The sequence below is a fragment of the Carassius auratus genome, chromosome 40 (genome assembly GCF_003368295.1).
Source record: "Carassius auratus strain Wakin chromosome 40, ASM336829v1, whole genome shotgun sequence".
Lineage (NCBI taxonomy): Eukaryota > Metazoa > Chordata > Actinopteri > Cypriniformes > Cyprinidae > Carassius > Carassius auratus.
In genome coordinates this window covers 4001053-4025021 of record NC_039282.1, presented here as the reverse complement: position 1 = coordinate 4025021, position 23969 = coordinate 4001053, and the positions used below count along the sequence as shown (strand labels likewise).

Sequence of the window (23969 nt, the reverse complement as noted above, 5' to 3'; positions counted from 1 at the left end):
CCCTCATGTTTGAGGGAAGCGATGCTTGAAGTGTAGTTGAGTGGAGTCCAAGGAACCAAAATCTAACCATCTCAAAAGAGGGAACGAAGCTGAGCGCGTAACCCTTACCGTACAGGATTTCAGAAAGTGCGCAAAGTGTTCAACGTGCACTCTCACCACCATGTGGTTTTCAGAAAGTACACAGAGCTTAGCGTGTATACTTAAAGGTTCCTAAGCATCACAGAGGTGCCAAACCGCATGGGAGAGGCAAGCTCAAATTTACAAACCTCTGGTGAGGGGAGCATCACCTATGGCAGCATATACAAGAAGACTTCTGTACCTGTCAACTTCACTTCCCGCTTGATGCATCAGCAACAACTAAGCGGCCAGGAAGCCCCTCAGGGTGACCTGTAGGGATGCACGATATTGGATTTTGGCCGATATTCGATATGCCGATATTTTCAAAATAATTTTGGCCGATGCCGATATCGATATATATACAAATATATACTGATATATTTAAACTTTAATTTTACTGAAGAGAAATCCATGTATCTCTTCTGTACTGATTCTACCATAAATTTATTATTTTACAAATGTAGACAGACATTCACATCTGAAAAACAGGTCAATTATTTCACTTGGAGAATATCGGTTTGGCTCATCGGCAGAAGTATTCATATCGGCCGATACCGATAATGGTCATTTTAAGCTTTTATCGGCCGATACCGATATTGTGCCGATATTATCGTGCATCCCTAGTGACCTGGCTGGACATACATGAAATTCCTTGCAGTGCCGTGGTGGGCCTGAAGATCAAGAAGGCTCCCGCAGAAACCTGTGATCTGGCCGCCTGATACCAGAAACATGAAGCCGGAATCAGGGCTATCATATGGGCTGGACATAATGCCGACGAGTGTTTAGTAAACACTGTAGTCGAGCATTGTAAAGAAACTCAGATTTAGTACACAAGATTAGTACACACATAACCACCAGCAATTTAATACATATATAAGAATATAAAGAATGGATCATACTGACCAACCCTGGTTCCTGCACTGGGGCCGCGCTCAAGGGGCAACTCCCTTTAGTCCGGACTATCAGTAAGTTGGTTACTATGAACATAGAACCAACCGAAACATCATAAGTCCCGCATAGGAGATTGTTTGCAAGAAGTTCCCACCTAACCTCGGTCAGGTGGAGAGCTGGTGGTTACAGGGGACTTAGGAAGGGTAGAATAAGCGCAGATGTAAAACCCCAAAGGGAACAAGCAGATACAAAGTATCGCTCTGATTTGGACGAGAACGCTGATGCCTCATCTGGATCGCATCCCTTAGGTCATCCGCATTGATGCATTAAGGGTGTATTGACATGTTGTTAAAAAAAGAAAACAATCATAAGAACATCTGTCCTTTGACATGCCTGATAATAAAGATGTTTTTATAATGAGATATACATTTAAATAGTCAGATGTACTTTTATATTCAGATTTTTATCTATATATTCAATAGAACTGGTCCGAATACCATTTTTTGAGCTTCAAAGCTTCGGTAGTAACTAATTACCGCAGAATATTCAAAGCTTCAGAGGAAGCTGAACATCTTCTTCTTTCGACGCTGCACCATGACAAAATACAATAGAACCTATTGCTGTCTACACTGGATGCGACGTGATGTGGCGCGACAAATTCCAGACAGTAAACTGCTGCTGAGTTTTATTTATGATGTACTGTACTGACACAAATTTGAAATGAATTATTATAAGGCTGGGCTACTGAACATACTTTTCCAAGTAAATTAAGTGCACGTTTTTTTGACACCAAGAATACACTATAGGCGTACTACTTACAGCATTTTTTTAGACTTCATGTGCTGTTGTGGTAGGCCAGTTTCAAATCACATATTTGGCACACTGCCTTTGTCTTGTCCTCACTCAATTTAAAGTGCACAATTGAGGTATTTGCCATTTCTGTCTTCTGTTCCAGATGAACTGAATCATGGCGTTTATGATGTTCACACATGGGCAATTCATAATCAAGCGAGAATGAGAACCGATTCGCAGGGAATGCCGGGTGTCCGGAAAAAAAAAGAAGAATATTTGAATAATCTAATATTCTGGTCCAGCCCTCATATTCAGATTTACATTGATATATTCAGAATTTCCTGTTTGGCGCTTTATACAATACTATATATATATATATATATATATATATATATACCGAAGTAAAACGTGTAGAAACGTGTAACCCATAGGTCAAGAGAAGAGACGTACTTGGAGAAGATATAAAATGTGTAGCCCATCAAAGGCAAGGATCTTAAGAGACTGGACAGGTGGGCATACAAGGATTAAAAGCATGGATCACAGATGGCCACTGCGTCTCCTCTTTCAGTGGGCCCCAGCAAATAATTAGCAGAGGTATGCTGTGTGCCTTTGTCAGCACGCGTGTCTGTCAAACATAAGCGTGTGTCAGGAACAATGGCTGTACGACAAAGGGACACGGGCCGGCTTCCCCGCCACCACCACAACAGCTGTGAATTGCAAGGCACGCGTAACTTGGAACAATAGGGAACGGGACGGGTACTGGGTGGCATCAAGCCAACACGAGGCCCACCCTCAAGGTATCAGGCCAAAAAGCTTTCGCATCAGCATTCTGTCAGACCCCCTTCTGTCTGCCTTAAAAATTGTGTTACAAACAGTTTTGCGAAAGCACCTGTGCATTTCAGTTCAGTGGAAGGGAGGCCATGCTAAAAGAAAGGAAAATAAAAATATCCAAACAGCTGGAACAGATCTACATGGATACAATGGAGTCAGAGTGAGGGAGTGGCAGAAAAGAAATGGGACTGGAGGGGGGGGGTGTAGACGGTCCACCTTTCTAGAAGCCTGACAGGGGTCCTTTGTTACAACAGCTGGTTGCAGGGAGGTCAGACCAGCTGTGCTTCCACTGACCCCCTCCCCCCATCCCGCTCCACTCCCTGACCAAACACAGCCAGCTATATAGGGTAGGAGTTAGGGGTTTCAACGAGTTTGGGGGAGGGAGTCCACACAGCATCCAAATTGTATGGCTCTTCATGACTCACATCTAAGTGATGGATTCAGTGCTTTATGGCTCATTTCCACTGAGCGGTACGGTACTGGTACAGTTCAGTACAGTACGATTCGGTATGGGTAACCCTTATAAGGCTTGCGTTTCCACTGTGCCAATTAGGGATGGGAACCGAGAACCGATTCTTATTCAGAACCGGTTTTGTTCTTTGAAAAGAACCGTAACCGTGAGCAAAATCTAAGTTTCGGTTCCGAAAAAGGTTCTGGTGCTACACGTGAGCAAGTGCTGTGAGCAGCCTTGCGCCGGTGTTCTGAGTATTCGGCGTTTCCCGTAAAGGATATCACAAACTGAATAACAGACATTCCTCTTTAATTACTGAGCACATTGATTCCAATGTCGCGCATTCCACAGACTCGTTGCTCTGCCATGTCTTTAATTGCCGAACACATTGTTTCCCACGACTGGATGTGCACTCGCGCCTTTGATAACTGTGCACATTGTTTTGTCTGACTGTACATCTAACGGCACCGCGATGCACCTGCCGCCAACTAAATTACATTATATTTGTCCCATATTGTCATTAATATACAGTAAATACTGGCTTCAACTGAAACGAGTGAAGGAGAAGCTTTATCTCCTTGTATCCAAAAGTAACGATTCTAGTCAACCAATCAACGTTCTGCAGTGAGTTTAGCTCCAACCTTTTGGTACCCTTTACAATGGAAAGGTACCAAAAAAGAGGTACACTACTGTTCGCTATTTTGATACCATTCAGAACTTCTGACAGTGGAAACGGAAATAATTGCTTACCGTACTGTACTGCACTCAGTAGAAACAAGCCATTACATTACTCTGGACCCAGCATTCAGACTCTACATTAGTGTTAGATAGTGACAAGCCAATATGCTTTTGATGATATCATTTTGCGATACTAAGTAATGACAAAGGTGTTTGATTCGCCAAATAACCAAGCAGGTCATTTCACCTATATTGTAAAACTTGTCAATGAATAGGGCAGTTATATATATATATATATATATATATATATATATATATATATATATATATATATATATATATATATATATATATATATATATATATATATATATATATGTATATATTTATACACCAATTCTATATTGATTATTTTAAATGCTAAGTGAATATAGGCATGTGAGTGTTAAGTCAGTGAGTGTACTCTAAATGTAAAAATAAAGCAATGCACAATTAAATACCCATTATTGGATAAATATCCAAAATATTGATCATTGGCAACAAATCTTAAAAAATCTGTATTATCTCCAAATCCTTACTGGCGGACAACCAGTCAATCTGAGTCGTCCCAAAAACATCTCAAGACATTATGAGAGTGACTCTTATGCTATGGATTGTCCCCCTCTAAGACCATCTGCCTTAAATCCATAATGCATATCACTGTAATATCTAGAAAATGTTTATTTTTATTTTAGCTTTAAAACCTGTTAAAACATTTACAAATTGAAACTATTGATTCCAGTTTCAATATGCCATCAGTCTGCTCGTAAACGCATGGCTTTACTTGTTGCTTGCAAAGGCTGTGCATTTTCAGGAAAGACTAGGCTCTATTGATAGACACATCTCACTTAACCATTTAGAGTTTGCAGAGGTCTTCTTGTGGTCTATAAGAACTCCATAATGGAAACTAAAGTGGCCATACACAGGGCAGGAAGACAGCGTAGAGGTCCTGTAAAACTGCAGTGAACCATCTTCACCATATTATTCAAAAGCAGTTCCAGCAGAGCTCTTATTACACTACATCATGTTTCCAGACTTCTGCAGCGACAGCCTGCGGGCATCATTTCACAATGGATATATTTGCAAGTGAAGACTGCACTGTGGATTATGAGTATTTGAGCTTGAGGTACACCCATGATATGAATCAACTGAAAAGATTGTATTAAGAATATTTATATTTTAGACCTTGAATTTGAGGTATGCCTATTTCTCTTTGAATATATCAAACAATTTTGGGCCAATTTGTGCAGCCCAACAAACCTGCAGCTTTTTAAAAATAAAATATAATAGTAATAAAATAATAATAATTAAATGGTATATGTATAAATAACAAAATACAACTAAATTGCAAAAAGGGTCTGGACATTCACCCCAACAATTCGGTTTCGTTTCATAATACTGGACACAACTTTTGCAACTTTACAATAAAGAATATCACATATACTTCTAAGCTCCCTAATGAGTGCACTGCACTCATATGCAGGTTTTCCTGATCAGAAAACGCTTTGTGGAGTTGAATTTATTTTCTAGCCTCACTCAAGCCAATGAAAAAGTGAAAGTGACTGAGACCACTACATCAAGACAGCGAGCAAGTGCTGCAATAATAGATGAGATGGGCTCCGCACGAGCAGTATTGATCGAGGGCAGGAGGCTAAACAGAAAACGTGGTTAGACAGATGTGATTTAGCATACCATGGATGAAAATCCAACATCCAACATAGAAATCCAACATCTTCCGGGTAGTGCTAGTGTTTCAGAACGCTAGTGTCCATCTTGGCTATTGCAGAACATAGCCTAGTAATTTTTTTGTTTGTTTTTGTTTTTAGTAATGTGATGTTCTATATAATATTTGGACAAAATTAAGTACTTTAGATCAGAAATTGTAGTAAATTTTGAGTAGCTTAAAATTTGTGTACTTTTACTCAAGTACATTAAATCAGAGAAAGAATGCAGACGTTATTAGACACTTCCTGTTTCTCATTTCTCGCTATAATTTCAACGCCTTGCTACGGGCAAACCAATCAAAATATCAAAAATCCCCTCATAATTTTTCATCCCCAATCTCTTGAGATCATGTTGACCGAAACAAGAAACTGGTGATAATCATGGCTGCTGGAAGCGCAATGTACAAGCCTCAAACAGTCAAGAGTAGAAAGTGACTCTAGTATCTTAAGGTAAATTTCATATTTCTGCTTACTAAATGATCTGTATATACTTGCCAACAATAGCGGGTCCTGTCTCAGTTACCTTACACCTGATTTTAATTCTATGTTTTCAGACATTATGATTTAAATGGTAATGAGTGTACTGAGAATAACTTTTTCATCTTCTCATAACTTTTTTTCAGTATTGTTTCAATGTATTTTAAAGAGTGGAAAGGTAGAAATAAAACTGATGGATAACAGATTCTTCATTCTTTCTGACAAACAACACAAATAATGTGAATAACAATATGTACAATGTTTTCTAAATGTTTAAATTGCAGTGTACAGTGTTTATTATATGGGGATAGGATCCACTGCTCAGTACTCACTTCTAGGAATGTAACGAATAACTGCAAGCCATCTTGCCTCTGTATAATACATATTAAAGTTCATAAGTGCAGTGCTGCTTTGTTTACAGCGGATACTAAAGAAATACTATAAGCGTCCAAGCAATAATAAAAGGACACATTTAATTTATAATTTGTCTTGAATCTCGTTTCGTAAAAAAAAAAAAAAAAAAAAAAAAATTGTGATTCAAATCCAATCGTGAGTTGAGTGAATCGTTACATCCCTATTCAGTACTTATGAATACTTTTACATAAGCTACTACAAATGCATAATTATGGAGAAAATATCTCTGCATGAAGACCCGCGTCTCACAGATCAATGTGCTACTTCTTTTCTCTCGAATATGGTTCACAGTTGATACCTTTTTAAACACTCAAAGCTCTCACACAGTATAATCTATCCGACCCCATTTTAATTGATGTAATTTCAACTGATAGGGCTGAACGTTTCACGGGGGCCTTTGAAAGCTACATTTCTAGTCTAAGATAGTGCTAACTAGTTAACCTGCTAGCCTAAAAATCTATCTGTTTATTACAAACACATGATGATAACTTGTGGGCTGGAGTCGTGTGGATTATTATGATGTTTTTATGAGCTGTATAGACTAATTCACTGCAGAGGATCCACTGGTGTGCAAGTGATTGTGAAAATTCTGAAAATTCTGATCCTAAAGTAATGCTAATAATATGCTTATTCTTTTAACTATTTCTTTTATTCCACTAAATGTTAACCAAGTTAACCAAAAACCGACCGATGAGTCAGAAAAAGCCCCAGTAGCCTATGAGTTTTTGTTTATATTATATTTATATGATATGATAAATTTAAGCAGTATCATGAGCGGGGTTGCTTTTTTTCTGAATATCAGCAAGATTACAAATGTTCAATAAACAAGAAGTTAATACTGTGAGTCATATTTTAGGCACAAAATTGTTCTTTTTGCTCTGTTCTGCAAACAAAAATAGCTCCCAACGAAGGTGCAACAGAACCATTGTGCGCCTATTTTTGTCAATAATTGAATGACTCATTCATAAATATAGCTTTTGAACAAACATTGCAGACACCTAGAAACACCCATTCAGTCCACTGCTGACATTTCCAGATAGCATAGCAGTCTATCCACTAGATAAAAAAATTTTTTTCACTTTGCACAACTGCTAAGCAAAATAAAACTCTCAAAACATACTGCTAATCTTCCAAACTGACAAATTTCTAAAAAGAGTTTATAATGGTTCCTATGCCCCCGATGTTAGAGGCAGCCTACTTTATGGAAGCATTATGGTGCCATTAAGGGTGCATAAATTACACACTGCTGCCTTAAAGGCATAGTTCGAACAAAACATGAAAATTATGTCATTAATTATCCATCCTCATGTCATTCCAAACCCGTTAGACCTACTGTGATTTTCTGACCAGAAGAGAAGAAATTGTAGATTATTTTTTATATCTTTAAACACAAAATGTTTTCTCATAGCTACATAAAATTAAGGTTGAACCACTGATGTCACATGGATTATTTTAATGATGTCCTTACTACGGTCCTGGGTCTTGAACATGGTAGTTTATTTGTTGTCTATGCAGGGTCAGAAAGCTCTCAGATTTCATCAAAAGTTTTTGTTCAGAATATCAGCACAGTCAACAGCATGAATCTGTCCTGTAGGGTGTGAAATATGCTTTGTATCTTCATTGCGCATCTTCTAAAAGACAGGCTAACAGATAGCAAGATCTGCCAGTCGCTCCAGAAAAACGCGATTATGCGATCGCTTGATTTAATGCATAATCAGCCAAAGGCCGCATATTTGCGGAGTCGCATTTTTTTCAAATACGCCGCTCTTTTGCCGCATAAATTACCGATTTCAGAAAGCAAAATACGCGGGGCTAGCATGATTTCATAATCCCTGTATTTTTGTTGCAAAAAACTAACATATATATTAGCAGAAAGTTGAAAAATCTTGCGTTTACTTCACACAAGTAAAGCGCCATTTTCCCCTATTTCCCCTATGGGAACCTTATGAAGTGACGTAATTACGTGACGTGAACATCATCTGCAAACCCGGCGGTGAAACCAGGGTGAAACTTTAAGCGCGCAAATCATTCCTATTTGCCAACAAAAATAAGCGCAAAAGAACGCGCGAAGCAGTTTCCCAATTTGTTACATGACAGTGGAGCCAAATTATATTGCGAGAACTTGCGAAAACCTGCGGTTAAATGAAATAGAGAAAAAAAGGTGATTCCCCCCAACACCCCCTTCTCACTAGGCTACTAACACTGTTGTAGTTTCATTCAGAAGTTGATGCAACTTTACAGTTGTAAGATTGCACTTTTTTGTTACAGAACAGTACCAAAAACTTACAGTTGTAATTATATTAGTAGCACGTAAAATAATTTACGTTGCAGTAAGAGATTGCAACTTAAATATTCTGTGATTTAGTATGCTCGCTTTTCATAGGAAGTAATAAGAAATTACTCTTTACATTAAGGTAGTAGCCTAGTGAGAAAAAGGTTTTGGGGGAATCACCTTTTTTTTTCTCTTTTTCATCCAACCGCAGTTTTTGCAAGTTCACGCAATTTCATCGCATAAAATTGCAAAAATATCCCGCATATTCCATCGCATTTTTTAAGAAAACGTGCCGCAAAATCAATGATTTTTGCCCGCAAAAATCACAAAAAAAATCCTTGTTTTTCTGGAGGGACTGATCTGCAAAAAATCAAGCAGTGTCTTGCTGTTTCAGGCGTGGATCCTAAGATGAACAAAGGCAGCAGACAGGAGATCCCGCTTCACATATATCAAGAGTGCCTCACTACCGCAATCAGTAGGGAATTTCATTTCATTTGGTAATTACGGTGTCCCTGACTTTGAAGTTGTGCCACACAGCGGAGCTCTGTGAACCACAACCAGAGAGACCCTACGATGTTTATCCATCTTCTGTCACCCTCTCACTCTCTTTCTCTTACACAGACTGCAGCAGATGCTTTACAAGAGCTTGTGCTCTGCGTATGAGTACACAGCAGGAGCTCTTGTAAAGTATCCGCAGCAGTTCTGTTTATGTCTGAAACACGCTGCACTATTCTTACCGTGTTCAGCTCCACCTCTTCCTTCACACGGTTTGTGACCCATGACTGAGCTTTCCTTCGTCATTTACTCATGTAGTAAACAGCATAAAGAAGGATAATTACTCAGTTATCTACATATAAATGGCAAATAAGGTGTTATAGTGTTTAAGGTCAACATGAAACGTACTATAAGTCTGTAAATGCGATCAGCTTTCCCTACCTTTCGTTTTTGAGATGAGACCAAAAAAATAACCTGTTTACATCAACAACATTGCATTAAGTGAACTTAAAGGATTAAATGGAGTCTACAAGTCTAGATCTACAGTATACAGCTCTATAGTACATTTTACACTCCTTAATTCAATAACATTTTGATCCTAGACAGATGCCTTTGCAGAATCCTGACACATTGCCAAGCATCACTAAATGACCCATTATGAGCACTAGGAAGAGAAAGCTGTCCACTCTGTCACATGAGATCTCACTGTAATGTGTGGACTGTAGAGTGTGCTCATACATAATGTAAAGTCATGTACTAGTGGATTTGTTGTGATATTCTTAATGCAGAGGAAAATGGAAGGACTACAAGCAAGCGTTCAAACGTGTGCATGGCGTGTAAAGGCCAACCTTAGAAATTGAGTTAAACTACTTCTGATGTGATTTCTTTGAATGACTCCAGGATTTTCCATGCAAATGTACTCTGAGAGTAATTTTTTCCTACATTATGCCTGTTTTTTTTTCCCCCCGGCAAATGAATATTTTTATATCCTACCATAATACAGTCTGATTTCCATATTCATATAAATACATAACTTATTGCAAATTCAAACCTAAGTGAAAAAGTGAAAGTGACCTGACATTCAGCCAAGTATGGTGACCCATACTCAGAATTCGTGGGTTCTGAGTAAATTAAGTAAATGAATTGAGTAAATTAAAGCTGCAGTAGGTAACTTTTGTAAAAATATATTTTTTACATATTTGTTAAACCTGTCATTATGTCCTGACAGTAGAATATGAGACAGATCAAAAATCAAGCTCCTCTAGCTCCTCCCAGTGATCCTATTGCCATTTGAAGAAATACATCGCTCCCGGTAAGAAACAACCAATCAGAGCTGCGGTCCGTAACTTTGTTTGTGTTCAAAATGTAGAAAAATGTATATAATAAGCGAAATCCATGAAATCCAATGAAATCCATTTTCCAAACCGTGTTTATAGCTTGTCCTGAATCACTAGGGTGCACCTAAAATAAGTGTTTATATTCGGACTATTTTAGATTGCTTCGGGGGTACCGCGGCGGAGTAACCCAGTACCTTTGAGATTCTTCATAGACATAAACAGAGAGAAGTAGTTCCGGCTACAATGTTCTTCCGCAAGACGCAAGCAGTTCTGTTTATTAACCACTAGAGCGTCAAAAGTTACCTACCACAGCTTTAATATTAATCTAATAAATTAATATTCTTTCTTTAAAGAAAACCATGAAATCTAATGAAAATACAATCTTTTTGGTGGTTGAGCGAGTACAAATAAAGACAAATAATAGGGATGCACGATAATATCGGCACAACATCGGTATCGGCCGATAAAAGCTTTAAATGACCATCATCGGTATCGGCCGATATGAATATTTCTGCCGATGAGCCAAACCGATATTCTCCAAGTGAAATAATTGACCTGTTTTTCAGATGTGAATGTCTGTCTACATTTGTAAAATAATACATTTATGGTAGAATCAGTACAGAAGAGATACATGGATTTCTCTTCAGTAAAATTAAAGTTTAAATATATCAGGTGAAAAATTTGTATATATATCGATATCGGCATCGGCCAAAATTATTTTGAAAATATCGGCATATCGAATATCGGCCAAAATCCAATATCGTGCATCCCTAACAAATAAATGTAAAAAAAAGACCTAATCATTTTATGTTTTTTTTTTTTTTTTTTTTACATTCTGAAAGCCTGGTGATGAGATAGGCCACAATCATTGGTCAAATATAAGACATGACAGTAAATAAACCAAATCACAAAGACACAAATCCCTGTTCACAAATCAACTGCAAGAACAGTTCAGCAAAACAAACGGAAATGGCTTTTCATGGCGCAGAATTGTAGTCCATTGTTTAGAAGTCACACCCTTATTTTTTACAAAGGAAATGACATCCTTCTGCAGTGCCACGGCTTAGCTTGCAGCCGTCTGCTTGCCCTTTGCCCTTACGCTATTATAGTTTCAGCTGCTGTGTTCATCCATCTATATAACAATGGGGCACACACTTATACCACAGACAAGCAGAACAGACAGAGCCCACTCAGGACAGTTAAAAAACCCCATTCAGCTGTTAGGGAAGTCTGATACCAACAGTCAGTGTGACAGGTGATTAAATAGTGCTGCTCCGAAAAGTTGCTTACAGAGGTGATTACAGTTTTTTACGCGAATTACTTTCAAATCAGCCCAAAAAGACTCGACTCTTGGGGAATGAAAAAATAATTAATTAATTATCAAACAAAAATAACTTAACCCTTTCAGACAGACCATTTTTTATCCACTTGATTGCTCTCCTGCCATATAAAAATTAGTCTAAAAAACAAGATTTGTGTCAACTCATGTAGAAAAAATGTAGAGAAAAGGTAAGATGATATGAAGTCTCAAAAAACTTTGTATTGGTTGCAGTGGGTGAGTATGAGTATGTGTAAATGAAAATATGTATAGGTTTATCACTCTGGATCCCTCACATCCAAGTCACCCCATTTTTGAACTTTAGCCATCTGGCCGGCGTCTCAGAGCCGCAAATACCAGAACAGCAAGGCACAAAAACAGTTTCTTCCCCCAGGCAATCTACCTCATGAACAGTTAAATGTTCCCCACTTATGCTTATGCAAACAAAAGTGCAACATCCTTATATTTATTTGTTACCCCTCCATCCTAGTACATCCCTGCATCTTTTTCAATCCTATCCCATTATCATTTATAGCACAAATGTTTATACACTTATTTATTTGACTACCTTTTTTTTTTTTTGTCTGTGTGTTGGTGTCTCTGTGTACTGGAAGCTTATGTCACTAAAACAAATTCCTTGTATGCGCAAACATACTTGGCAATAAAGCTCTTTCTGATTCTGATTCTGATTTATATGTTACCTTAAATATGTAGTAAAATCAAATCAACCTGGAGCCTTTCAACTACTTTGATTGTAATTACTTTTGAAAAGAATCAAGCTGAACAGATCAAATTTGAACTGACAAGTCACTTTGGATAAAAGTGTCTGCTAATTTTAAAAGGTTTTAAAAAAAAAGAGTAGAAATGATGAAAAGAGAGATGTCTTATTCTTAGTAGTTTAATATGGGCAAGATACACTAGACTTCAAAGATTTAAAAAAATATATAGTTAATTCAAAAAATAAAATTTTGTCATCATTCTTTATGGCTTTCTTTTCCTGTGAAGGTCCTTTTTTCCTATAGTAAAAGGGGTCCTGATTCACTTTCATTGTATGGACTTTGATTGTGTGTTTTTAAAGAAGACATGCTTTCAAACACTTTCTTGATCTAAAACCAAGTTCACAAGAATACAAATTCTATCCATAATGGATTTCTAAAACCATAATTTGCACAATAAATTTAATTATGAATATTTCTAATCACTCTATACTCATAATGTTGGTGATATTGATACATACAAAGCATCTCAGACCATATTACAGTGAGGGCTCTCACAAACTCCTCAGAGATCAAGGCCTAGCCATTATGGATCAATAACAGCCATCAAATTATTGATGAGAGAGGATGTATGTACAGTATAGCGTTTCTAATAAAGACATACTATCACTTTCATAGTCTTACATAATTTTACACTAGATTATGTTGTTTTAACATAAGCATGTTTCTTATAGGTGGTGTTTATTGATTCTGTGTGTTCAGAAACATCTGGACATTCTAGTAGTTATATCCAGAGAAGTAAGTCTTGATGGATGTTAGTGATTAATACATTTTTCGCCCCATCATATTCCCATAACTCTAAGCGAATAACTCTATATTACTGATACTGAACAAATATGTTATATCAAAGATATGGAGCTGATGAAACCAGATATCTATAAACGAGAAATCTGCAACTACTTCAGCTTTATTTTATGGTAACCTAAAACTATAAATAATGCATGTTAAATGAAAACACTAGGACTTACCGAATAGAATGATACTACAATGAGTGTCCGTGCCGCCTTTTGTGTAATCCAAAGAAAATATTGGGGGGGTGGGAATAACATCAGATTACTCTACATCCGAATTTCTCGCGAAATTGACGCTCGATCAGACGCACGTGAACCGAAGCGCCTCGGATGGTCGTAAATTTTTGAAAACGGCCGAGAGAAATGGACGGATTTGGGATAATCTCTGCGTTCGTTATTCACTGAGCAGCAGGCACTGGCGCATAGACTGCGCTCCTCCCGCGGCTCCACCCGCTAGCCCCGCCCACTCGACGAGCCCATTGGCGCACACGGGCGTTTATGCAAATTTTCTCTTCCCGCTGATGTTCAAGATTCTGAATGGGATACAAAGACGGAAGGCATAAAATACCGTCATCTAGAGGCCAAAACACGCGTCTCTAAACGTTTACGTTTCTGTATTGTAAAAAAAAAAAAAACTTCTTACACCAAAGCAAATAATTATTTGTTTAAAAAAATACAAACTGCACACATACTTTGAGCTCTAAATAAAAAAATAAATAAAAAATAAATAAATAAATATATATATATATATATATATATATATATATATATATATATATATATATATATATATATATATATATATATATATATATATATATATATTTTTTTTTTTACATATTTCACCAAAGAAGCTATGGATTTTATACTGTAAGTAATTAAAAATAAAATGCATAGATAATTAACAAAAGCATCCAATAATACTATAGTGCTTCCATAGTACCATGACAGTTTTTGCTGAATAACTGAATGAAGCAGAATATCTGGGGAGACCTCAGAGATGACTATAGTTTTTATGAAACAGTTGTCACATACTTTTAATGACGTCAAGTGACATAAACACAGACTTACATTGACTTTTCTAACAAGAAATAAATAGCAAAATTATGTTAAATCAAATAGTCCTATCTAAATTCTATTGTAAGACTCATATCCTTCACCACAAGAATTTTGAGATGTATTTCAATCAACTGGAGGAAATTTGTTCATCGTTTAATATTAAATTTTAAAAGCTTGGCAATGATCATAACACTGACGTCTGAACAAATTCTATGAACGTACACCTCAACACTCAGAGCTGCTTGTTTGATAAACCGACAAATAACAGTATTTATTTTTTGCCATCCGAAAATATCGCCCTTGGTTGTAGTGCACTTTCCCATGGTAGTGCTCTGTGTGTCTTCCTATGAAGTCTAAACCTGGGTGCATCTGTCCTGTCGCTTAAGATGGTAAGCATTGTAAACATCAAGGAACATATTTCGGCAGGGAATGCGGGCCTTCAGCTTGGAACAGATGAGGAATGAGCCAGCCATTTTTCGGTGCAGAGAGTAAGACTCTTCTGGAGGAGGAGTGAGACGGTGTTGAAGCATGACGGGGATCAGGCTCTGGATGCGCTGTGTGGTGCTCTGAGTGCCAAAGTCAAACGCTTCAGGAGAAGCGAACGCTTCGCCGAGAATCATGACTGCCTCTACGTGTGCATCCTGGAAGGCCTGAAGAGAGTAAGACAGGTTTGGTTAAAGTGAACAACACTACAGAAACAGTAGAGTGGTTAAGAAAGAAATAGCTTTGATTCTAGGGGGAAATAACAAAGGATTATAAGAGAAATGGATGCACAACAAGAATACTATTGAGGATGAATATCATAAATCATATAAAGCCACAAACCTTGGATTCAAACCCAGTAAGGAACTTTAGGACTTTAGATTTCTGCAGAACAGTAGCCTTGTCTCCGACCGACGCTGCACGAACCACCTCGAATGACAAAGATTTGAACAAAATAATATTGCACGCGCTGAAAGATGTTCTTTTTAACATTCGCTAAAGCATTTTGCAACATCTTATATTGCTTGATCTATACAAATGTTTTAATAATTCACAAACTTATATCTACAATTATCTGGATATTAATGCCAATAACAGTAATAGAGATTCCCATGAATAAACGCTACCTTACAGAAAAAAAAAAAAAACAGTTAACTAAAGTGTTGAGTAAAACTCTGTACCTCTATGTACTCATCTGTGAATGACTCTGGGTAATCTCGGCAAGCCCCGAAGTCCAGCAGAAATATCTGTTATAATGAAGAACAAATGATCAAAGTTTCAGTGGAGAAAAGTGGAAAGGCCTAACAGCGTCCGGACAACAGACAGACATGCCATTTAAAAATTATGAAAGAAATGTGGCAACATAAACAACTTTTTTGAAAGAAAAGTCTAAATACAATACACTGCGATACTGTAAAATACATAATTTTCAGCAGTCATTACTCCAGTCTTTAGTGTTACAGGATCCTTCGGAAAATCTGCTGCTCAAGAAACAGTTCTAGATTTCAAACATTTCACATCGATGTTTATGACAGTTTTGGTGCTTAGTATTTTTGTGGAAACATATATATGCAGAAAAACATTTATATGCAAAAAAAAGTATATATATATATATATATATATATATACAGCACAGAAACATGGAAACATTACTATTTTTTATGTTTTTGAAAGAAGTTTCTTCTGTTCATCAAGCCTGCATTTATTTGATCAAAAATACAGAAAAAACAGTAATATTGTGAAACATTATTACAACTTAAAATAATAGTTTTCTATTTGAATATACTTTAAAAAAAAATTATTTATTCCTGTGATGCAAAGCTGAATTTTCAGCATCATTACTCCAGCCTTCAGTGTCACATGTAACATCAGTCGATCACATGATCATTTAGAAATCATTCTAATATTCTGATTTATTATGAGTGTTGGAGACAGTTCTGCTGTCTAATATATTTGATGAAGAAAAGGTTAAAAAGAACTGCATTTATTCAAAATAAAATAACAATTCTAATAATATATTTATTTATATTATATTATTTATTTATTATTAATATATTTACTATCACTTTTTTATCAATTTAACACATCCTTGCTGAATAAAATTATTGATTTTATTTAAAAAGAAAAAAAATTTTTACTGACCAGTAGTGTATATTGTTATTACAAAATATTTATATTTTAAAAACATGGATTCTTTTCTCTTTTTTTTCATCAAAGTATCCTAAAAAAGTATCCTATAAATATGAATATATAATAAATATTTTTGAGAAATACAGAATGTGGTATTTTTTGTGTGTGTGAGGGAGATAAGTAAAGAGCAAATCTAATAATTACACAATGGTCTTTATTTTGGAACTGAATATGTTAGTATGAAACTACAGAAGATTGAATCTATAGACTTATAGATTATACAGAGAATAGATAGATCCATCATGACCGTCTTAGTACAAGCTCACCTTGTTCTGTTCTCTATTATAGAAGAAGTTGGACCAGTTGGGGTCTGTCTGCATGAAGCGAAACTCAAACAGCTCTCTCAAACACAACTGTAGGGTGTTGAAACAGATCTACAGAATAAAGGGGTGAGATTTAGTTCTCCTAATCATTTTCATAACAAAATAACACAAGACATCCAAATATCCAGAATACATACGTAAATTATTTATTATTTATTTATATATATATATGAAATGAATCAAATACAAAAAAAGCTTAGAATATGTCTGTTTAACTATCTAACCCACCTCATTTCTAGTCTCCTGATTCAAATCAACGCAGCGGTCTAGTGGAACTCCATGAACTAGCTCCATGGTGATCACATGACGACCCGACAGCTCATCAAAAACCTCAGGGACAACAAATACTGGATCATCTTTCAGCAAAGTCCTGTGAGAGTCAAGAGAACTAGTCAATTGGTATAGATTTCTGACATATATTTTTTAACAGAGTGGTACAGATCTATGGGATATGAGCTTTTACTGGCATTTATACTGCTGCAATATTTTACAAATAAATAAATGCTTTTATGCGGCAAGAACACTTAGAATTGTTCAAAAATGATGGTAAAGACATTTAGAATTGTACAAAAGATTCCCATTTGTTGTTATATGTGACCCTGGACCAGAAAACCAGTCTCAAGTCACTGGGGTATATTTGTAGCTATAGCCAAAAATACACTGTATGGGTCAAAATGATAAATTTTTCTTTTATGTCAAAAATCAATAGGATATGAAGTAAAGATCATGTTCCATAAAGATATGTTATACATTTCCTACTGTAAATATATCAAAACTTAATTTTTGATCAGTAATATGCATTGCTAAGTTCTTCAACTTTAAAGGCAATTTTCTCAATATTTTGATTTTTTTGCACCCTCAGATTTCAAATTTTAAATAGCTGTATGTATCTCGGCCAAATATTGCCCTAAAATAACAAACCATACATCAGTGGAAAGCTTATTTATTCAGCTTTCAGATGGTGTATAAATCTCAATTTCAAAAAATTGCCCTTCGTGACTAGTTTTGTGGTCCAGGGTCACATATGTTCTACATTTATATATGTTATATAAATATATGCTTTTCTTTTTGAACGTTCAATTCATTGTAGAATCCTGAAAAAAAAACAAAAAAACACTGACAATACAAAGTGTATCTCGAGCAGGAAATCAGCATATTAGAATGATTTCTGAAAAATCATGTGACACTAAAGACTGGAGTAATTATGCTGAAAATTCAGCTTTGCATCACATTAATACAGTACTTTTTAAAAAATATATTCAAATAGAAAACCGTTCTTTTTCAATATATATGAATATTTTTACTCTATTTGTGGTCGAATAAATGACTATGGGGTCACTAATGCTCACCAATTTCTGAACATCAGTGTAGTTACAAATTAATTTAATTGTGGTTTATTTAACCAATCCAAATATTTATCCTAACTGAGAATACCTGAATCGCTTTGCACACTCCGCCTCTCTCTTGTAGTCACACTCCCATGCCAGCTCCCTCTGAAGTACCTCAAGACTGCTTTCAGCAAACAGACCTGGTAAAATAAATCACCAGCTACTGACATCCCACACGATGTGACTCAACATGGAGACTTCTGTAATGTGTGCTTTCTGAACTCAATATGAAAATAAAAGCATTTTCCAGTGCTCACCATCAGGCAGCACAACGCTCATCTTCAGGACAGACATGAGATTGTTGATGTCACTGCGAATGCTCTCAGCGACACCAGGGTACTATATGAGACACAAAATGATGAATGATGAATCTTTACACACATAACATCAACATATGATGATGATGAAAATTTCAGTCTAATACCTGTATCTTCATAGCAATTTCCCTCCCGTCAGGCAAAACTGCATGATGCACTTGACCGATGGAGGCAGCAGCGAAGGGTTTTTCCTCAAATGATGAGAGTTTCTCCTTCCATCCAGGCCCTAAATCCTCATCAAGCACTTTCTACACATGCGGTTTCAACACAGACAGTGTGGAGAGATATCATAAAAAGTGATAAATGTCAGATGGAAAGAACTATTAAGGGGTTTGAAGCACCATTAACCATTTGTTATCACCAAAAAAAACTGCTGTTATTGTTGAAATAACATTATTGCTAATATATACATAAATGACAAGCATGTATCAATGAGTAAAACAAACAAAGGAAAATAAAAATGAATTCGAAAAATCTATAAATACTAAAATAATTTATAGATAATACTATAATAATACTATCGGGAAAATACATTTTTTAGGCGTTAGAAATAATGTGGGTTACGTAATCAGACGTCTTTTTAGGGTGCTTCACACTAGCACTTTTGGTGCGCACCCGGGTTTGATTGATGTCAGAGTTCGGTTCGGTTGGATGATGTGAACGCTGTCTTCCGTACTCGGATGCGCACCCACATACCGTACCCGAGTCCGCTTAAAAACGGTGGTCTGGGGGTACGCTTCATGTGAACTCTGGTACGGTTCGCTGCTTATGTGAACGTAATCGTACCAAATGTTATGCATTTGCCGCCTTCTCCTGCGCTGTCGTTACCAAGCAATGGGGTAAACACCTGCTGGCTTGATGACGCAAGCGAACTGCGGTTCGGACTCAAATATTATAATATGAACACAGTCCAGCGGGGGCAGGAGAGGGGGGAGCAACCGAACTCGGGTTCTGACCAGGCAAGTGAACCAAGTGTGAAAGCACCCTTAAGTAACTATCAAAGTAATGCATTACTATTAAATTTACAATGCGATATCAGAGTCACATATTCAAAGTTAAGTTAAGTTACTTTGGTTACCCCTTTTATTCACTGACACTTCTGGCGCGAAAGGACCTTTACAGTTGGCAAAAATGTAATTTTCGAATTTTTTGTTTTCAAAAAAAAAAAAGCAAGCCCAACTCAGAGCAGACCGTCACCATCTTGGCAGCGCATCAACCCGCGACTCTCCCAGATAATCAAAAATGGGCAAAAAGGCGGGAGCTAGTTGCTGAAGCCACGCCCACCTAGTGCGACGGCAGTGTCAGCAGCAGCAATACACCCGTCACTCAAGTGGCCACGCCTTTAATTATGCAGAACTTTAAGTCTTAATATAATTTAAACGGATGAGTTATAAAAAAATTCACCCCCCTCACAGTTGTCATTAAGGGCAAAATAAGCTATTTAGACATTTTTTGCCCCAGGCTGTAAACATGTTTTTTCCTGCTGTAAAGTTGGGCATTTTAACATGGGGAGTCTATGGGACTGACTCCCTTTTGCAGCCAGCCTCGAGCGGCCAGTCGATGAATTAGTTTTAGTCACTTCCTTATTGGCCTCACGAGAGAGAGCAGAAGGTTGGCGCTTGGTCTTAACAGACATTTTTTGATGAATACTGAAACTACTTATTATTAAAAAGGAATTTTCCAGCAAGATATAGTGGCAATTTTTTATAGTTTTGCTAATGTTCTACAAGATCACAGAAAAACACAGTAAACGCATAGTAACTTACATGCATTTGCCAGGCTGGCATGAAGTCTGCACTCTGTCGAACCCTCTCAAATATTTTCTGCAGTTGTGGGTTAATGAAGGTATTATCTAATGAGGGCATACAAAAATATTTCCTACTCATCACAAAATAAAGCGACCAACTCCTTTTGTGCATTTGAAATGCTTTAAATATTTTGTTGCGCATCAAAAGACAGCAAACATCAGAAAGGATTTCAACTTTAAGCTGGATCTCTTGAAAAGGGAATATTAAGCATCATCATTGAAATGAACAAATGGAGGCACTTGGCACCAAAGTATTCACAATAAAATCAAACTATGTACCCTGGATGCTTAGCATCTGCCCAATCTTGAGGGCCGCTCCTCTGACTTTACACAGTGTGTTCACGATTCTCTCGGCATTGGCCTCTGACAGGAGGGGAGAGTCTAAAAGAGCCCCCATATCTGAAACAGAAAGACACCAGAAATTTAACTAATTTGCCTAATAACAATTTTTTAAATATGACAAGGGGTCTCAAGCCACATTCAAGAGAGCTAGCACACATTACCGGAGCGCTTTCCTCCAAAAGACCGTTTCGCCACCTCAGCAATGGCACCAATGCCAAGTCCGACAGCTAATCCTACAAAATAAAGCAGCAGCATTGTTATGGTTAGGACAATTCATGGATTATTAAGCTGTGGTCACATAAGATACATTTTGGAGAGGCTTCATATTATATTATAGACATTAGTAAATTGACAATTAATAGATCACTGAAAAATCACCAACCTCCAAAATTAGCTAATCGACTAATCCGTGTCGCAGGTACCTTCTGTTCTCTGGCTCGCTCACAAAGCTGCAAAGTATCAAAATCATACTGCTTATTAAATTCTGAGAGGATTTAAACATGTATTTCATAAATAAGCAGCGCATGCAGGTATATAAAAAATTTAAATAGATACTTTTACAGACATCAATATATCAATAAATATAGGACTAAAAGACGAATATATTTCAAAAAACCATCCGAGGAAAAGTATTCTTTTAGTATTATTCATATACTATCTCTGTCTGTTTATTTTTCTTATATTACTATTTAGATTGAATGTATTTTAGTCTCAATTTTTTGTTTTTATTTATTTTCAATAAGTAATTGCTTATTTTTGCCAAACCTATTTCAATTGGTTGTCAAAGCAACATTTCTCATTTTTATTCTGCATCTAATAATTATTTTGTTTCACTTAACAAAAATAGTTTAATAGTTGAATAGTATAGTTGTGTTAACAATAATACATTTCAACATATTTTTGGAGTTAAACATTTTGAAAAATAAGCCAATTAATGCCCAAGTACTTTGAAATGCAATGTTATGAATGTAATTTAAATGTTTTATATATATATATATATAATTATTTGATTACTTATGCATGATTGATTTTTGCCAAAAAAAAAAAATTACATACAAAATCATCCCATTTGTCCTCACCTTTTGTCTTACAGGCCTGGCGATATTCTGTTTTGCCTCCCTTGCCTTTTTAATGTCTTCAGGACTTAACCTGGCCATCACAGAACCATGGACAAACCTGAAATGATGATGAGACACAGCTACATGCAGAAATCGAGTGTTTTGACCAGGCCAGCTGGCTCCTTTGACCGTGCCAGTAGGTGCACCAACAGGTATCTCTGACACTTCCTCTCTTCCATCTTCGCTGGAAATGTCTGGTGGCATTTCAGAGCCGACTGCCCACTTTGCCGCTTCATCCGGGTCCATCTCTTCCCACTTCTCAATGTCAGGGTACTCCTCAGTCTTGGGTGTCTAAACATTTTTTTATTTTTTTTTCCATTTAAAATAATACATAATAAGCAATGTAATTTCTCTTCTGGTGTAGATGTATATCTCTGTTCATGCATAACTGTTCACTTACCACGCCTGCTCCCATTACGCCCTCGACCGCCTCCTGTGCAGCTTTGAGCCCTGCACCAAAGGTCGAGTTGCAGGCCATCAGTCGGAGCTGTTCACCCTGAATGGAGGCAAAGGCAGCGCCCACCTTGCTGGCACCCCTCAACACCTGGAGCACTTCTGCCAACACCACTGCAAATAACAGAGACAGACGTTTTTATTTATATTTTGAATAGCTAATATATAGATAGATGTTAGTGCTTCAACTCAAACCTATTTTAATCAGCATTTCCAATACCAAATTTACACCGCACAGATAGCACAGAAGCGCTTTTTAATTAGCATTTAGGTGTCTTAATGCTACTGTTTAATCCTGCTCAGAGGTGGCATAAATGCATTTACACAGATACAAATACAATTATAATATTTGATACTAGAGGCTGAGGTGGGTCAGAGAAGGCTTTATTTAGCCTGGCTTTCAAGCTGTGTGAATAAGCCTTAATTTTCGTTTGGTTGCGTTTCTTTCTTTAATTTTTTTTTGTTTGTAATACTTTTAAGCTGTCTTTACACAGCCGAGTTAAGGCTGCTCTGTGCCTGCTAAAAATTCAGTGTAAAGAGCAATGTTTTATAAAAGCCAGACTACATTATGTTTGCTTAGAGCCATCTCGGTCCCTAGTATCAAAGTAAACAGTTGTACTTGATGTGCAACTGCATTTATGCCACCTCTGAGCAGAAATACACAGTCAGTGTAAAAACACCTAAGTGCCGCTTCAGAGGCGCGTCTGTGTGACCTTTGCAGTGAAAATGTGTCATTAGTTAACAATAATGACCCTGGACTCGAGTAAAGTTAACTAATTTAAATTATTTAATTTAATTTTGCTTGTCAGTACTGTGATGGACATGCGTTTTTAATCCCAAGTCCCAATTAAATGAGAAGGGCAATTATTAAAGTAAAAAAATTTACATAACTTAAAAAAGTTATGATGGCATGAGCACATATATGCATTTTTAACCCAGTACGACGTTACTGTAGTGTTGTTCGCTCTTTATTTTAACTTGTCTAATTAAATGAGCAGCGCAGTGTTGTCACAGAAGTAATACTTACTCTTGTTCTTCTCGGTGTCTATAAGTGTCCTTTCCACTCCACACGCATCTGTCTGTTTGTGTTTTGCAACCTCTAACCGGACACGGAAGCATCCGGTGATTGACAACCGACATAGCCAACCAAATTTGCAAGTATCTAAAAGGGGTTGGTTTTAAGAGCTGTGTCTGCTGTCAACCAATCACGAGCGGTCTTGAGTTACGCCCCTCTCTTGCAGTCTGCAGACAGACCCTTCTCACGCCGTCTACTGGTCAATGTGTGAAGTGCAGTTACAAATTACCTTGATTTCTTGAAGAAGAAAAAAAAACAAAACATTAATTTAAACACTTTAACATTTAACATAAAATATATAAATGGTCAACATTCAAATCAATCAATCAATCAATCAATCAATCAATCTAATGTCTATCTATCTATCTATCTATCTATCTATCTATCTATCTATCTATCTATCTATCTATCTATCTATCTATCAATCTTTTACACTTCTAATAAACATGTGGGCTATCTTGACAGAAGGAATATAACTACTTATCATTATGTATGTGATCCTTTCAGATATT

At 36.7% G+C, this 23969-nt stretch overlaps 2 protein-coding genes across 2 annotated transcripts in view; both read right to left on the bottom strand.

The window, feature by feature from the left end:
* The window catches only part of LOC113058299 (numb-like protein), a 48566-nt gene extending 34599 nt beyond the window's left edge, over window positions 1-13967 (bottom strand). The window contains exon 1 of the mRNA XM_026226068.1: window positions 13581-13967. The gene's annotated coding sequence lies outside the window, so the exon portion shown is untranslated. The remainder of the gene's footprint in view (window positions 1-13580) is intronic.
* Window positions 13968-14413: 446 nt separating this feature from the next.
* Window positions 14414-23530, bottom strand: LOC113058298 (atypical kinase COQ8B, mitochondrial-like). Its single transcript, XM_026226066.1, has 15 exons — window positions 23410-23530; window positions 22330-22496; window positions 21891-22220; window positions 21194-21260; window positions 20973-21044; window positions 20749-20868; window positions 20429-20514; window positions 18770-18910; window positions 18603-18684; window positions 18392-18485; window positions 17186-17327; window positions 16901-17008; window positions 15626-15691; window positions 15288-15374; window positions 14414-15112 (listed from the first exon to the last, which is right to left on the bottom strand). Coding segments are annotated over exons 1-15 (1860 nt in total). The 5' UTR covers window positions 23411-23530; the 3' UTR covers window positions 14414-14815.
* Between the last annotated feature and the right edge of the window lie 439 nt (window positions 23531-23969).